Source organism: Athene noctua, chromosome 1 (genome assembly GCF_965140245.1).
Source record: "Athene noctua chromosome 1, bAthNoc1.hap1.1, whole genome shotgun sequence".
NCBI classification, from domain to species: Eukaryota; Metazoa; Chordata; class Aves; order Strigiformes; family Strigidae; genus Athene; species Athene noctua.
In genome coordinates, this window is record NC_134037.1 from 598741 (window position 1) to 616214 (window position 17474).

General features: G+C 49.0%; 1 protein-coding gene across 6 annotated transcripts in view; it reads right to left on the reverse strand.

The window, feature by feature from the left end:
- DTNB (dystrobrevin beta) overlaps positions 1–17474 on the reverse strand; it is a 207283-nt gene that overhangs the window by 43757 nt on the left and 146052 nt on the right. For 3 of the 6 annotated variants that reach the window (XR_012632627.1, XR_012632626.1, XM_074895264.1), the window contains exons 14-15: positions 16718–16831; positions 6330–6350 (exon numbers count right to left, since the gene is read on the reverse strand). Coding sequence is in view for 4 of the 6 variants with exons in the window: in XM_074895264.1 (XP_074751365.1) it covers positions 6330–6350; positions 16718–16831 (135 nt within the window). In the remaining 2 variants the exon portion in view is untranslated. Of the gene's footprint in view, positions 1–6329; positions 6351–12494; positions 12592–16717; positions 16832–17474 lie in introns of all 6 variants that reach the window. The other 3 variants (XM_074895241.1, XM_074895242.1, XM_074895246.1) reach the window with 2 other exon arrangements.

The following is a 17474-nucleotide window of genomic DNA, read 5'->3' on the forward strand; positions in this document are numbered from 1 at the left end:
CCTCCAAAGCTCTGCCCCTCGCCCCCACCCCTCAGGGCAGAGGGTCTTTTGGGATGGGTCTGCAAAGACCCAGGAGCGTGCAGGATGCGCCTTCCCAAAGCAAGGATGCTCCTCGCCCCCAGCCGCCGTGTTTCAAACGTATTAACATCAAAATGGGACGTCAGGAGAATACGCTGAATACAGAAATAAGCTCTTGGGGCTCCCGGAGCCCCTCTGAGCACGTGGCACATGACCAAGCCCTGACTTTCCTTACAGCTAAACCTACGGGAACTGCTGCGTGCGAGCGCTGTAAACACTCCAACGCTGTTTCATATCTAATCCTCTTCTCACCAACAACGTGCGTTAAAACAAAAAGGTACGCAAATAAACAGAAACCTCTAGAACATAAAAACCCGAATAATTTTCACGCCGGGCAGCCTTTCGACAGAGGATCTGTTTAGAAATCAAACCCACCCCCTTCAGCTGGTTTTGAAGTACGTTGGAACGAAGAAACCTCTTTTTCCCCCCAAGTCAAAAGCAAGTGTAGCCGCAGTGCTTCTGCACAGAGCTTTGTTAGAAATGGTAGCGGCTTCAAAGTTGGAACTTGGCACACGTGTCATTCTCAGCGAAGGCAGGACTTGGAAGACAAGAAACTGAACAAACTCCTGCCTGTTTCGAGCTGTGCAATCCAAAACGTGATTAAGTCCAGAGGAATGTGATTCAGGGAAGGCATGAATGGAGCGGGGCTCTGCAGACACCGCTCTGCCCCATGGCTGCTACCTCTGCACGGGACGGCGGGAGCACTGGCAAAACCCCCCTCCTCCCCGACAGCCCCAACTGCTCTTTTGGAGAATAGCTCTGCTTACTACGATCCAGGATTGAACGGTCTCAGTGCTCTCTGCTGTTTCAGTTCGTGTTTGACAGCGCTCAGCCCCCGTGCTGTGCCCTCCAGGAGGGGACGGAGTGACCACAGCCCCTCCGGACGGACAGCAGCGGGCCGTGGGGTCCCGGGCGAGGGGCAGGGGAGGCTCCCGCCCCTCCTCGTCGCTCCCCCTTGGCAGCAGGCTGGGGCAAAGCCCCCAGAGCCGAGTGCTGCGGGCGGGCTGATGCGGGAAGGCCCTGGCAGATTTCTGCAGCGTTTCCGGGCTCCGCTAGACACGGCATTAGGAGGAAAAGCAGCAACCCACTTTCCTCTGCTGCTGACCGAGCCGCGCTCAATCCTCTTAGCTCTGCCCGCCCAGCTCGGCGCAGATGGTGCAGGGCAGCCGGGGAGAAACGCGCTAATGCTCCGCTAGCGCGGGCAGAGGGATTTTCTTCCTCTTCAGACAGAACCCAGGACTCTGCAGACATCAGCTCCACACCTCGGGCTCCGTCTCAGCGCGTTCCCCCACCGCCACGGGAGCAGCACCGCACCGCGCAGGGAGCCGGCTCTTACCTGACGCTCAACTTCACCACAGGAGAGCGGGATCCATCAGGGCCAACAGACTTCCCAGGAAGTATTCCTGATTACACCCTGCCAAACCCTCCCCTCTTACTCCACAGAGTCAGCTGCTAGGGGCAGCGCTGCCAGCTGAAGAGCAGGGGAAGGTTTCCACCTCCCTCCAGCACCCGATGTCAGCACAGACCCTTCCTTTCCGAAATGGCTCCTGGCAGATAAACCCCACAGGTACAGAGGTCTGGTTCCCTACACGACTTCAAATGGCGCTCTCAGAGGCCTTTCTGGGTCTGATACCCTCCGGCAGGCCCATAAACATGGCTCTCAGCGCGGAGCCACCAACTCAACGCTTATTCTAAAGCTCTATGCGTCTATATGAGTGAGTTGAACCATATGCAGGAGTTTCTGGCACTGGAAAAAGATAATTTACAGTACCCAAGTGTTAGAACGCTCCCTGGCAGGGTTGTGACACATTTCAGCTAGCACATTCCCCGACAGTTCCCGGCACGCCGCTCCCAACGCTGCGTGCAGCCACCGGGGCTTGGAGGCTCAGAAAATCTGCTAGCACGGAGGCAGGCGTCTTCGTGCCAGTTGCCCTCAGTGTCAGAGAATTTTCCCGAGCGCATTTACTAGCACAGACGTAGCCTGCATGCTGCAATACTTGTCAGCTTAACCAGAGAAGGTGTTTAAGGCTGCCAGCATGATGGGTAACCAGATTTGGTCCTTTCCTTAATTTTATCCTGAACAGGCAGTTTTGTCTTGCTCTACATGATGCTACTTGGGCTGTTCACTCCCACCCTCCAGAATGTGATCTTCCACTGATTTCAGAGAAGTTTTTCAGTTATGACTCTAAACGAATGTCATTCAAGCAAGTTGGGTCACAATAGCTCCGTAGCTGGCAGACAGAATCCATCAACACTGAGCTTGCTAATCGTCCACAGAGACCAGGGGCACACTCTGCAGATGAACGAGGCCGCGTTGGGTAAGAAGCTGACTTGCAGTGCGGAGGCATTAGGAGGAATTCTTCATAGTTTGGTCAAAACGCACCGGTTTGTGATGGTGGGAGTCACCCAGACGCGCATCAGCGATCCAGCCCGGAGAGGGGTGCAGGACCTTCAGCTGATATAAAAATGGATGCAGAACTGAAGAGCACTCTCAGGTATCAAGGTGATGAGACTCCTCACGGTGTTGCAAGGCTCTGCAAGGTCAGGAATTCCCCTCACAGGCTTCTACATCTCTTGGGAAAGGACGCAGGTATCATCCCAGCTTGATGCCTGGGCTCAGCTTTGCCATGGCTGTGGGTGAAGGAGGTTCACCTCGTTAAAGGTACGTGCGCTGCTGCCCTCGCGCTTCCCAAGCTGACTGCATCATCCCTGTGCTTGGAATCCGAACGATGGGAGGAACGTGGGCACTCCTGAATCCCTCTCCACGGGCCTACAGAACAACCCACCCACGAATTCCATGATTTCATGAGGATTGATGGGTGGGAGCGCGTCCACTTTTTCTGATTGGTAACATAACCTTGAAATTCATGAGGCCAATCTGCTCTGCTATGCCGTACGGTTCCCACCATCTTCTGAAAGGAAAAGATTTCCATTCCAGCGTTTAAACGCTCCCATGTGAGCTCCTCTGCTGTGAAGCCATTTCTGTGCCTGTTTGGCATTAGAGAAGTTCTCTTGTGTTGGAGTACGAGCGCTTGACACTCTTCTGGATTTGTTGTATGAATTGTACTACACGCCAAAGACATCATACACGTGATGTACATCTTTGTGAATTCCTTTAACCTTCTGAATATTGAACAGTACAGCTCCAATGGCTGTTCATTTGACTATAAAACAAAGAGGTTTTAATATTTAGCAGATTATTCAAGCTTCTCACCAGCTGTGACATGAAAATGGTCCTGTTGTAAATTAGGATCCACGCTGGCAAAGATCTTTATTAGCTGGGACACAACAATCTTCGCGGTAGTAGAGAATAGCGTGGTGTACTATGAATACCATGTGGCTTAGTGCTCCTTTACTGGGGCAATATCTCCACACAATGTTCCTCAAGGGTGTGGCCAGGGTTGGCCCCACTGATTCCAAATCCTGCAAAGGGACAGTACAGAAACTTTCCAAATCTCGACAGGAGATCAGCTCCGAACATGGGGCACAGAAGTTATTGGGCTTTCCTGAAAATATCAGGATCAGAAATGGTGCCTCTCCCTTGATACAAACTCCTTAGAGCGTGCCACGATTTTCTGACCGAGCCTGGCCAAGCGACACAGGAGCTTCCAGGCCTTCCGAGGACATTTTTGGGACCGGAGTTTGGTCTCTCACATGCCACTGTGCTCACCTAGTTTTTGCTGGAGAGGAAAGTCAGTTACCCCATGGTTTTCTGTAGGCAATTGGTGGTAACCTCAGCAGCCAAGTAACTTCTCACTGGCCTCCCAGGAGCAGCGAAGATCTCTACTCAGCACTAGAGAAATGGGCAGATAGGGACCTCACCAAGTTCAACACAGGGTGCAAAGTCCTGCTCTTGGGAAGGAACAACCCTGTGCATCAAGTGCATTCTGGAAAGCAGCTTGGCAGGAAAAGACGTTGGGGTCCTGCAGAGAAGTTGAACGTGAGCCAGCAGTGTAGCCTTCCAGCAAAGAAAGTCAACAGCATCCTGGCCCGTGTTGGGAAGAGCGTTGGCAGCAGGTCCAAGGGGTGACCCTTCCCCACAGCTCGGCACGGGTGGGGCTGCATCTGGAGTCTTGGGTCCAGCTCTGGACAAGCCAGTACAAGAGAGATGTGGAGCAAGACTGGAGCAAGTCCAAGGAAGAGCTGAAAGATGAGTAAGGAACCACTGCACCGGCCATATGAGGAGAAGCTGAGGGACCTGGGACTCTTCAGCTTCGAGCAGAGGAGGCTCAGGGGGATCTTGTCAACGCATACACAGCCAGGCCTTTCTCTGTGGCATTCAGCGAAAGGACCAGAGGCAACGGAATGGAAATACACGCACAGATGGACACACAGGAAATTCTGTTTAAAAATAAACAAAAAAGCTTTTTTATGGTGAGGGCACTGAAGGACCAGACCCAGTTGTTCGGAGAGGCTGTGGAAGTCTCCATCTTCGGAGAGACTCAAACCCAACGGGACAAGTTCCTGAGCAGCCTGCTCTAGCTGAGCCTGCTTTGGGCACGAGGGGTGGACTAGATGATCTCCAGAGCTGCCCTCCCACCCCCACTCTTCTGTGATTCCTGTGACTGGGTGTTTCTGAGCCAAGGGGAGCACTGGATCCTGGGACCTCCAGCTTTTCCAGGCTGTACCTTCAGAGTTAAGAGGAGAGCGTTTCAAGTCACTTCAGTGCATGCAAATGTAAGAGTGTAAAGTTTCAGCTCCTGCAGATCAGTAATGCATCCTCTGGTTGGTCAAAGTCTGCTTTTTGAGTTCCAAATCCTTTTTGGCTCGTTCGTCATCGATTCTGCCAGAATGGGACTGGGCAGGGAAACAACGTGTTGACATTCTTTCAGCAGTCAGTTTTGGTTCTCTTATCCTCCTACTAACACAGTATCCCAGGGAAAGAAGGGAGGTAAAACTGGGCATAACCTTCCTTTGATCTCATGTTTACCCTTTTTAAAAATCCATAATCAAGATGAACTTCATGCCACAAGAAAAACGAGCTAATACAATGCTGCATTTCCATGCAGATGTTCATTCCTACCAGCGGTGCTGGGTGAGAGCACGACACCCGACACAGCATTCCACTTGCAGCTGGGAGATGGAGGACAGGGATAGCGGTGTCTTGGTTGTTTTCCTTCCTCCAGGAAACTCCCTGATGGTTGCTGCCACATGCTGCAATCTGGTCCCTTCCCCAAGCCAAGGAATTCCTGCAAGGTGCCTTAGCAAGCCCAGGGATAAGTCGGCAGCATCGACTGAAGATGAACAGAAGCTGCACCCTTACCACCAGCCTCTTTTAAACTGGTGACAGAACTTTAATGGAAGGCCACCCAGGAGTCACCAAAAGCCAATTTCAGCACAAGCAGCGCTGAAGCGTTTTTAGCCACAGAAGTTACCCAGAAATATATATTTCCTTACGAAAACCAAGCCACCAGAATTTCCAATTCATGGATCCAAGATCCAATTCGGGTATCTGACAAACAACACGTAAAAAAAAAACCCCAACAACGGGAAACACGGGATTAATCTTCATTAAAGCTTTGTGTATAAAGAAAACCCTATTAGAAAATGCTGAAAAATTGTTCTGCTGGAGAGAAGATATTGAACATCTGGCTATGTTCGAGAAAAGCAAAAGGGCTCCCTCTGGAGTGGATTCCAAAATTAACACCGGATTCAGATTTTAATGGGCAGGCAGAGAAAATGAAAATCGGTAACAAAGCAAATGCGTTCTTGTCTCTTGTTAGTTTACGCGTCCTGTGTACAGTGAGCATTCTGGGACTCATTCGAGGAGACTGTATCATGACTGAATGATATGGATCCATGCCCAGAATATTAAGTCATTAATTAGTTTTCATGCATGGACCTGTATGTGGCAGGGAGGCAAATTAAAGGATTCCTGAAGAGACAAGAAAGCTTTCTTAGCATGTCAAATACTCCAAAGAATCTCCAACAAAACAAATTATGAAGCCAGCTGAGAATCCACATTTTCAACCCTGGATGGACATGCACAATTCTGTAAAAACCTAATGAACACAGCCACCAGTTGTGTACCCATGGCAATAAATTAATTTGAAAGGGAGAGAGGAGTAACTTTAAGGACATACACAAAAACATGCTCTACTGGAAACTGATGAAGGCTGCTTTCAAATTTACAGGTGAGAAAGACCCCACATTCCCATGGTTTATTTGCATACAAGCCAATTAACAGAAAATTGTTTTCATGCAAGAAAGAAAAAAAGAGTTTGATCACCTACAAAGTGAAGTCAACTTACTGCCTGTTTTTGCTCTTCTTCCTATAAACGTCGGCAAAAGAAAAAAAGGTGAAGAGAGAAACAGGGTAGATTAATTATCATGTGAAAAGAAAAAATACACACACAAAATACACAACAGACCGATGGAAGAACAGAACACGGCGAATTGTAGAAACACCTGAAGACGCGGAAGGAACCAGGTGGTGGGGAAGCAAAGGTGTCATTTGTTCCCTTCTCAAAAGGAGACTCTTGTCCAAAATGGCCTTGGCGAAGGGGAATACAGGGGCTGGATCTCACAGCGTGGATCCCTTGGGTACAGGACAGGATAGCCAAGGGGTATCATCTTTTATTTTAACTCAGAACCTTTACTGGCTTCTCGTCCTACCCCCGACTCAGAAACGCCTCTTTAGCTGTCCCCAAGGCAAGAAATCTCAAACCACCATCCCCCAAAGTCTGGAACTGCCACCTGGAGTGTGCAACCACCGCACGGCAGGTGGTTCCCTGCGTGCACAAAGCGGCACCACGGAGACCCAAACTGTCACCATCTGAGAGGTAAAACACCACCTTTTTGGTCAGAGCGTGCCCGGTACCACCGTTACCAGATCCAAAAGGGCAAATTAAGGAATTGTCTGGCAACTGGGTCTGGAATGGGAGGGGAGAAACTGGCAGGGAGAAGGTGGAGTAAGCACAAAGGTGCGGGGAAAACTATTCCTTTGTTGCGATGCAACGTTTGCCAGCGGGGATCACTACTCATTTGGAAGACCAGAAACGGTGAGATGTGGATGAATTTATCCTCTTGTGCAGCAGTGAGATGCACACTGCGATCCTGCTGGGCCAGGGGGCTGGCGTTCTGACTCCAGCTACGCGAGTGGTCTGGGGAATGAGCAAAACGTCTCACGGTCGAGAGTTTCTATCATAACTCAAAAGTTTTGGTGGATTTTGTCCCCGCACGTGTAACGCCCGCTCGGAGCCCCGCGGGCCCAGGTCCCGTGGGCTGGGTTGCGTGGAGGAGCACGGCCGCCGTGCTGCGGGCAGCAACGCTGTGCTTTAAAGGAAAGGCTGGCAGCACGGGTTTGGTGATTCCCATCCCTGCAGAAAGAGCAATTGCAGCTTTTTCAGGGCAACAGTGAGCGTCCCCTCCGACAGCGGCTTTGCACGCAGTGCCAGTGCAGAGGGCAGCAGGACCACTGCTGGGCACGTCTCCCCAGACATTCAGATTTAAAACTCGTGGAATAAAAGCTCCTTCTGGCCTTGAAATCCATGAACCCACCTTCCCTCATTTACTCCCCAGCTGAGCAGGATTAACCAGAACCTGTCCCTGAATTTAGAGCAGGACCCCCTGTGCCACAGGATGGTTTCCCAACGTGCACTGAGGGCACTACAGAGATATCTGGGAAGGACTGCAGAGAATTCCACATTTCTGAGCAGATAGTTTTGGGTTTTGGGGGTTCTTCCAGGTGTGTGTTTAGACACTGACGTAGCAGATGCAGGGTACAGCTCCACTCAGCCACAGGGATCAACACCACCAGCGGAGGCCAGGGCTGCCCTCCCACACTCCCATATGTTTCCAGTTGCTCCTCCTGCCAGTACTGGGACTTGCTGGACCAGATGGTGAGCCAGGCCAGGGGAAAGATCTTAAAATGATCTCCACTCTACAGAAGAGTTGTTAGTTTGAAAAATGAGGCTTTAGCACTAACTACAGATGTGAAAAAAAAATAATATCAAGAGGCACGGAGCTTTGCTAGAAAGGCTGAGCAGTTATTAGATAAATCATCAAATCAGCTAGTGAGGAAATGACCACTGAGGAAATGGAAAAAGTGAAATGGGATCTGTCTGCTGAGTATCCACGTAGCTGAAAGCAAGAGCCCGGCAAGCGGGCAAGACAGTCGTCGCTGCGGCGCACTCAGAGGAGTGCAAGCTAATGGCACCCGGGGATTACAGAGGCTTCGGGAAAAAAAGGGAAAGCCGAGCCAACGGCCTGGGCGAGGAGAAGGAGGATAAAAATGGCAGAAAGTCACCGACGACAGCACTGCCAGGTCACCGGATGGACAGGCTGCCTCTCGGGGGCAAGGGGCTTGATCCAACTAACTGGAGACTGGCTGGAGCGGCCACGAGGACACGAGGTTAGTAGCCAAGGGGGAGCCCTGCGGTGGCCACCAGCAGCCCTGCAGGCTCGGAGGCTACAATCCGACACACAACAGTTCTCCAGCACGATCTGCACGTGTCCGTGGTGTTAAAACCCCGACGGGGGTGGCCTCATGCCAACCGCCCTCTGGGATCGGGCCCAGGCAGGCGGTAACCGCTGCGTGGGGGTGGAGATGGTGTGGGAACGTGCCCGTGGCTCTGAGCCCCCACCAGCGGAGCAGGTCGGCGTGTGCCCGCCCGAGGGACGGCAGCCGGCACGGAGGGGCTCACCCGGAGACAGAGCCAGGCCTCACCGGGCTGTGGGGCAACACAGGAGGTGCCACTGCCAGCGCGGCCAGAGCCTCTCCTTGGGGGAGAACCACCAACAGATTCCCAGGACCGAACCCTCCTACCGGGAGCGTCCACACACCTGGGCGATGGGATGTGGGAGGACGCTCGTGCAAACCCAACCCGAACTCCGAATTGCAGCGGCGTGGGTAGGTCGCTGCGTGGGCTGAGGAACATCCGAGGGACACGAAGCACAGGCCTTGGGTTACCTCTGCGCTAGCACCCGAAAGAGCTGAGGGCCCCTCTCTGGCTCTGCAGGCAGCTATCAGCGCGTGGCTCGCTGCGGGAACGACGGGTGAGCCTCCAGCGGACCACCGGGTCCCTCAAACAGAGGCCGTCCTCTCTCTCTAACAGAGGGAGCTGAACTCCCAAACTGCCAGATAACCGAAGTTAGGTAAGCTGAATCCAGCTCTAAACAGTGAAATGAAGGCGGCATTAAAAATGTAAAAAATACCGCATAAGAAAATGGAAAAAAACCATAAAAGCTTAACAGCTGATGTAAATTATAAATGAAAATTTCTGAAGTGCACCAAATGATGAGGGAAGATAAAACCTTGTGGGGAAAAAAATCCGTGTCTGGCTGGTCTAAAACCACCAAAAAGGAGACTTGGAAATGAACACAAATATCAGAAGCAAAACAAAGCTTTGAGGTGTTGTACAAATGGTAAAATTTTTAATATGGGAAGAGGAATTAGTATTTCTGCTCTGTGTTTGACTAATAGTACTTTCCCCTTGTAGTTTCTATCAGCAAACAGTGAAGTGCTTTCCACTAATTATGAAAAAAAAGGTGTGAAAAAGTATCTACTAGAAATAATATTTTTAGATCAGCAGGCCTGGGTGGCTTGCAGCTGAGATTCTTAAAATAATTACACGAGGAGTTACCCGGTCCAGTGAAGGTAATTCGTAACAGATCTTGGAACAGCCAGGATGGAACGGGCTGTGCTGCACTGGTATTCACAAAGAGAGGTAAGGCAACTTAAATAAGCGTAAACATCTTGCCCTGTCATTAATTTATTCAAAGTAACAGAAACGCTGATACAAGACCCAATTAATAAGGAATTTATGAAGCATTATAACTTCACGGAAGAGATCTTGCCAAATACGTCTGATTTTGTTATTCCGACGTATTACGAGTTTGGCTTCTAAAGCCTGCACAGATGTGATGTATGTTCACGCGAGAGGATTCACCCACGACACTCATTAATCAGTTAGCTCTATACGAAATAAATCAAGCCCTTTACTCCGAGTAGGATCTGGATAACTGACAGCTTTCAAGAAGCACTCACTGGCGGAGAAAGGCACAAAAAGGGAAATAGTGATGAAGAGTAATGAAACTCCTCCTGTAACTCTCTGCGTAGGGTTGCTAAGGTTCAGAGAAGAACTCAACATGCAGTTTGCTTTTTCCCCAATTAAAGAAATTGTATTAAAAACCTGGAGAAGGCAAAGAAACCAACCATAAAAAAATACTAAAGTATTGTGAGAGGCTCAGAAAAGCTGTTTAACTGATTTAGAAAAGAAGATTGAGAAGAGTCTTCACTGAGATGAGTAAGTATCTGCGTAGGAAAAAGCCAGGGGTGCTAAAGTACTCCTTAATGTAACGGAGGGAGAACCACATGTACCAAAGCCAATGGGTGTAAACTGAAGCTAAATACATTAAAACTGAAAACGAGGCATAAATTTTTAACTGTGCAAGCAAATTTGCATTGGCAGTGAATTTTCCATTTCTGATTTCTTCAGCTCAAGAACAGATGTCTTTCTGGAAGATGCTTTCATCAAAGAGAAGCTGCCAGGCTCCATAGACAGCGCTGAAGGGGAAATGCAAAGAACTGTATTATGCAACATGTAGAACCAAATAATGGTGACAGTCACAGACTCCTGGGTTGGAAGGGACCTCAGGAGGTCTCTTGTCCAGTTTCCTACTCAGAACAGGGTCAACTTAATCTCGGGGCAGGTTGCTTAGAGCTCTGTCCAGTGGGGCCTTGCCAATCGCTGAGGATGGAGACAGCACGACCTCTCCGGGCCCCGCTCCACTGCTTGGGCGCCCTCACGGGGAAGAAGTTTCTCCTTCTACCCAGTCCTGTTTGCCCTTATAGCTTTTAAACCGCTTTGGGAACTGGGTGAGTTAATCAAAGACAGTAGATTTATAAATGAAAAGTCTAGTGAGAGCCAGCTTCTAAACTAAGCCTCGGTATGATGCAGCCTCGAAGACGTCGTTAAAGTTTCCGTCAAGCTCATAATTGAACTGCGTGATTCAACTTAATGAACGGGTGCTAAAGGCATCAGTTAATCAAACGGGAGTCAGTTATGGGTCCCTTCCTGCTGCTGCAATCCTCCTCCTCCTCCCTCCTGCCTCTCCCCCCCCGCAGCACCGGCCGCCCGCGCGCTCCCCTCCGCAACATCCCGCTGACGGTGCCTGGACAAGAGCAGAGACCCCCACGAGAGCTGGGCCTCGTGTGAAAGCAGCTCCGTCCCACCCGAGTTTGTTATAAAGAGGCTCCTCAAATGCGTGCCAGAAAAACGCTCAGACCGTGCTCACCTGAACCACAAGGAATCAAACTGAATCTGACCCGACGGCTTTTTACACTTCCCTGAAGGTGCTCTGGATGCCCATGTCAGAGGTATCACACTTCAGCTTACAGAGGTTTAGCGACTGAAGAAATCGAGGTGAATTGAGCAACTGATTGTCTTCAGTATTTTTAGAAGACAGACATTAACAGGCTGAACCGGGAAAAAATAGTGTGTAGAACCACTGACTTAAAATAAAAAAATTCTCCCCAAATATGAATAATAGCCGTGTGCTCATCCGCAAAGGGAAACTAAATAAAACAGGCACCTCGGAAGGGTGTTGGAGCACAGCCTCCTGTATCAACACTCCCATCCAGACCGCAAGCCTAATCGGAAGAGCGACAGCACGTTACATCTACAAACGATGTGAGCTCGTTACCACTTTCAAGCGCAAACAAGCTCTAAATTTTTCTGCAACCATCCAGACGTGCCTACAGCGAACGTACAACCCCCGCGCTGCTCCTGTCAGCGTCACTGCTGAGGTCTCTCCCACCTCTGCCACTGCCCCTAATACCTCTGCTGCACCTTCTCTTAGACCCAAACCTCTCCGAGTGAGGACAATGTTTTGCCATTCACTTCACTGAGAGGCTCTTGTCCAATTTAAAGAATGGAAAGAATAAAAGCATAAAAGCATCTCAGATTCCAGTCATCAACTGTGAGCTCCACTCTAGCAGGGCTCTATAAAATATAACAACAGACCCTCGCCAGAAATCCAAACAACAACAGATATTGTAGATCAGAGCCAATGCAGCGTTACCTGCTGCAGCCCAGCCCCGTGCCTCTGGGGAGTCGTCTCCTGTCCTGCACTAACTATTCCCAGGTTATCTTCCAGTTAAAGTTGGCAGAACTGAACTGGTGCCCAGCACAGCACACGGCTGATTACCAACTCTGACGCTTCTTCCACCCTTCCAAATCTCACAGGTTCTTGATATTTTAACCAAAGCAACAGCCGATGAACCTGAAAACCCGTTAACCATCTGCACCAATACACACAGCCAGTATGGAAATGACTTTTTGCAAATTCCTTCTCTTCCTCATGAAGTATTTATAAGGGTACGAGAGCAAAGCAGGAGTCTCCGAGCAGCACCAGTGGCTCCCAGACCCGGGGAGGAGAAGGACGCGCTGTGTTTCTGACAGGAGGTGCCTTACTTTGAGCAGTTTCATCAGCCCTTCAAGCTGCACCATCAGTTCTCTTCTGCTTTCTTGAAGTGCAGACATCCTCTGTTCCAATTCATCTTTTCTCTGTCTGTTCAAGTTACATGAAAGAGAGAGTCAGAAAATAAACTTTGGGCGTTTCAAAACCGCTTCAGGAAATTCACCCTTATAACCGTGTCTTTGGTTTTCATCACTCCCCCCTGCTTCCAATTTAAAAAAATAGAGCAAAGCGCAGCACAATGACCATGAAACCTATACATAACAATCAGGCTTTTCACTTAAAATCCAGAAACCTGCACTCAGCACCTTGGCAGTAGGAAGCCCTTTTCAAGAGCACTGGGATGAAAAAAAGCTGCTTTTTGTCTTCCTGTTAAGAACTCTCTTAACTTCAGACCCAGGCATCCTGCAGAGCTTTCAGATAAGCAAGAATGAAATATGGGAGGAAAGACAGAGAAAAAAAAAAGAAAAAAAAAAAAAGAGGAGGAAAGGCTGCAGATGTTTGGAAAGGAAAAGCTATCACCTGTCTGATGGAGACTCAGCAGAGCTATTTCTGGCCGCCAACGTGACGTATAATCTTTGACATATTTGCTGTACCAGAAGCCAGGTAACAAGAAAAGGAGATGATAAGTCACCTTCCCTTCCCCTGCCATCAGAAACCCACTGTATTTCTACAGGCGCCTATCTGTGAGATATTTAAGGAAATACAACTCTTGGGGTTTATTTTACATTTAAAAAGTAAAAAAAGGAGAAATTCAAAGACGAACATCAACACGTTCAGTATCTTATAATGATTTAAGAAATCCCGGGCAACACAAATCCCATTTGATAAATGATAAATAACTGTAAGAAAATAAAACAAATTAGAAAGGATTATTTATTCATCTACAGCTATTTTTGTGGGCCTCAAAATGTCTTCACCCAAAGTTAAAGGCACCACATATTATAGACTGAATTTTTAAATGTCTTGGATCATATCTGTGTTCTTAATGTGATGTATTATGGATCAATCCTTCTGGGAATTTTAATAACCAAGTGGTTTTAGAAACACCAGTTGCACAGCAGAATCGAGAGAAGAAAGAGGCCATTTACTCCGACTGGACAAATCTGGTGAGCACGGCTTGTTTTCCTGAGGGTGAGCGTGAAAATAGCATTACCATGAGCAAATCCCAACCAGAAAACTGCTGAGACTACCAAAGAGAATTAACTTGTTTCTTTACTGGCTCTGAAAAGGACGGAGGACTGTGAAGTGTTAACTACCCTGAGTATTTCTTTCAACACCTTTTTGTATTCTGAAGAATGAAGTTATTAAATGCTGGAAGACATCGCAAAAACAAGGCAACAAAGAGAAGATTCCACATGCCTGGACACCTAGAATATGTTAAAAACCCACCACTGATGTCGCTTTATCTGTCTGTAGGGTCCTTTGTCTCTCTCCATGTCAGTTTGAAGTCTGTAGCTTTTATTCTATAGCTATTTAATACGACATTCTGCTTAACAGCTACAAATAATGTAAAAATCAGCATCTTAAGTAAGTGAAGCTCTCCCAACGTGGTTGTTAATGAAGAGTCAGCATCAGTGTGCATGTCTGATTTGGGCTGATGTTCTTCAATTGCTTTTTCAGTGCCCTCCTGTGAAGAGGGGAGGTATTGTTTGTCAGCGACAAAGGGTGTTCAATGTTTTTTGTTTTTTGTTTTATTAAAAAAAGATAGGACAAGCTGTAGGGACAATCAGGGAGATGCGGCTTGAGGTGCTCGCCCGGGGCAAAGGGGTCCCCAGGGTACGAAGGAGCATCCCCTGGGCTGGCACCCACGAGCTGGCCGGGCTTCCTCCAAGGTTACATCTGCCAGCGGCGTGGCGGAGCCGACCCGTCCCCACGGGCTCTGCTGGCTGCAGGTTTGCAAACCCAGGACACGTTGATTTTCCATGGATTATCCTCGTGCTTTCACCGCCTAAAATTCTAGGCAGCAACCGAGCTCATCTGCCAACACGTGCTTGGGTGGGACCCAAGGCAAGGGCATCGCCGGCTGCTCGGGGGCCTGGGGAACTCTTCTCCTTAGCGGTGACTTTGTGAAGTGCTTCTCGCATCACAGACTCCCTGCTAATTGTGAACTGCCAGGGCGTTGTGCAAAGCAAGAAAATGAACGTGTGCTTTGGATTGGTTAATGAGAGCGATGTTTGGGGGTGAGGAAGCTTCCACCAGGTCTATCTATAGCCCCAGCGAGGCTCTGACGAGCTACAGCAGCCGGCGGAGCCCAGGTAGAGACGTGGAGGACTTGGAGAGAACCCAAGAGCAAGATAAAGGCATAGCTGGAGCTTTGGCAAAGCTGCTTCACGGAGGAACTGAGGGGTTCAAGCTATTTAGGCAAGATGAGGTTAAGAAGGGAGGGAATCAAAAAACCACTAAATACTCACACACCAAGAGGAATTTGAAAAGGACATTTTTAGCCCCGAAGACAAAAGCAGGGGGAAAGACAAGCTTTGGAAAGCGGCGTTAGGCTTATGAAGGTGAGAAACAGCAAGCACCCTTCTATCCGCTGACAGTCCCGCTGAGGGGAGCAGGGGACGGGGCAGCTCCGGCTCTCCAGGGAAAGCCTGAACATCTGTCTCACGGGGACGCTGCAGCCCGGCCACAGGGGGTCCTGCAGGAGACATCTCCCAGCCTGCGTCGCGTGGAAGGTCAGACTGGACAACCACGATGACTTGAGAGGCTTTGCATGCTTAATTCAACCTTTTTTTTTTTTAAATTTCGTAACTCTTCTATACGCCAGTGGTGTTTATGTATCTGAAGGCCCAAAACGGCCACAACAATCACAGAGAATCCCAGAACCATCTTGGAAAAGCCCTTGCAGCTCCCCCAGCCCAACCATGACCCTCCCCCTGAGCGTTCCCAACTCCCCCAGATCCCTCAGTGCCAAGATCGGATTATCACTCAGATTTTTTTTTTCCTTTAGCAAAATACAGGCCATGCAATTCCTCCCAGTTAGTGCTGTTTTGTTCCAAATAACATTTATCTTCAGGAAAACATCTTCAGGAAAGTCATCTGGGGACTGAAAAGTCTACGAGAGCTCCTGAGATTATTGTCTCACATTAAAAAGCATGTGCTCTACTTGTGGCCAGACTGGTTTCCAGTTTAAGCTCTTGGTTTTCATATCTTTGCTGGGCCAAACAGCACATCAAGTTGCCCCACGATCTCTTTTTTTTTTTTTTTTCCCTCCACCTCTTGCATAACATTTGTGGATATCTTCTGTATCCTCTCCAGCTTTTTAAACATTATACACATAGCTATGTAAAGTATAAAGCTAGAAAATCTATGAGCTACTCTCATTAGCTAAAAGAATGGAAAATAGCAGTGAGATACCAAAATGTACTATAATGGAGCAAATTCTGTATGAAAAAGTAATGAAAGAATTGGAAAGCCTTAGCTTTTGCAGTGTGGGGCTGAGGGGCTGCTTGAGGTTGCAGTAGCTCCGTCCCAAGAGCACTCACTGCACCTGATGGAAAACACTGAAACATTCCTGGGAAGAGCAGCCACGGTGCCAGTTCCTCAGCGGGCAGAAAAAGTTTACCCTGAGGGAAATACGGGGCAGTTTGCAAAGAGCTGCTGCTGCCAAGGGCTTAAATTTTAGAGCTTTAGATTACAGATGGCGGTTCTGAAGGTTGAACTCTGAATTAACTAGTAATGGAAGATGGAATAAAACACGGCAGGGAATGCCCTTGTGATTACCCAAACTAGGAAACACTTTATTCTATAAATACTGATTACTTTAACCCGTCACTTCAAAATGCAAACTCAATCAAAGAGGCATTGAAGACTGTTCCCCACCTCTGGATGCATGCCTGACTACCTAGGTATGAACCTGAGGAGTTTCACTGACTGATCAGATAATTTATCTGCAACTCTGCTCTTTTGGACAATAAATAATAAGCAGTTAATGACATTTCTGCTAGCTTTTCCTATCGCTTTCTTCTTCACACTTTTCTGGATTATACAAATAGAATTCATTTTAACGGACGTTTTTATTTACTTCTAAATCCACTTTAAAAAAAAAAAAAGGCAAATTGCAACATGCCGAAGAACGGAGCAGTTTAAAGGGCCACTCGAAGGCGACTGATGACATTCTGGTGCTCCCCCCTCCCCAGCCGCAGCCACAGAACAGACCCCCCGGGCGGGCTGGCCCGGGCACCGACCGCACACGAGCTTTGGGTGGTTCTTTTACCGTAGAAGCCTGAGTTCAGCCAATAAAGTTGGGTTCTGCTGGGCTTTCTCCGGGGTGGGTTGAGAGGCTTGTTCATGTTCCAGCCTGAGACGCTGAATTTCTTGGAGTATCTCTCTACAGAAATGACAGAGAGAAGATTAAAGAGGGAAGAGGTCAGCCTCTGCGCTGCTTTTAAAGGCTGTTCCAGCCCTTCAAGCACTTTCTGGCTGTCCCCAGCCCAAGCACAGCAATTTCCTTCATGTGTGACTGGCAGAGATTCAAACCAAGACAGGTAAAGTTAGCGTGGTCCTCTGCCCTGCTGTAACACAGACAGCACCCCCCGCCTCCCGCTCGCCTGCCCAGGGGCTGCCGGCAGGAGGGACAAGGAAAGCTCCTGGTGAGAGGCGAGGCCTGGCAGAGGGCAGCCAGGAGCCAGGATCCAGGATCCAGGAGCCAGGATCCAGGATCCAGGATCCAGGAGCCAGGAGCCAGCAGCGTTCTGCCTCGCTGGAGGCGAGGGAGCGTGGCGCTGACGGCCCAGCGCTCACTTACGGAAATGGAAATGAAATCTTTCTCAGAATGGAGATTATAATCTCTAATTCTTTCTCCCCCCCTCCCCTGCTTTTTCAAAACTGCTGAGCTGCTCTCCTTGCAAGGCTTCATACCAGCACTGATGGAGATCTCCCTTATCTCTGATCTCCAGGAACAATTTCAAACACCCCCAAGCTCTCTCGGTGGCGTATTGAAGCTGCGATGGGGCAAGGATCGAGCTGCTCCT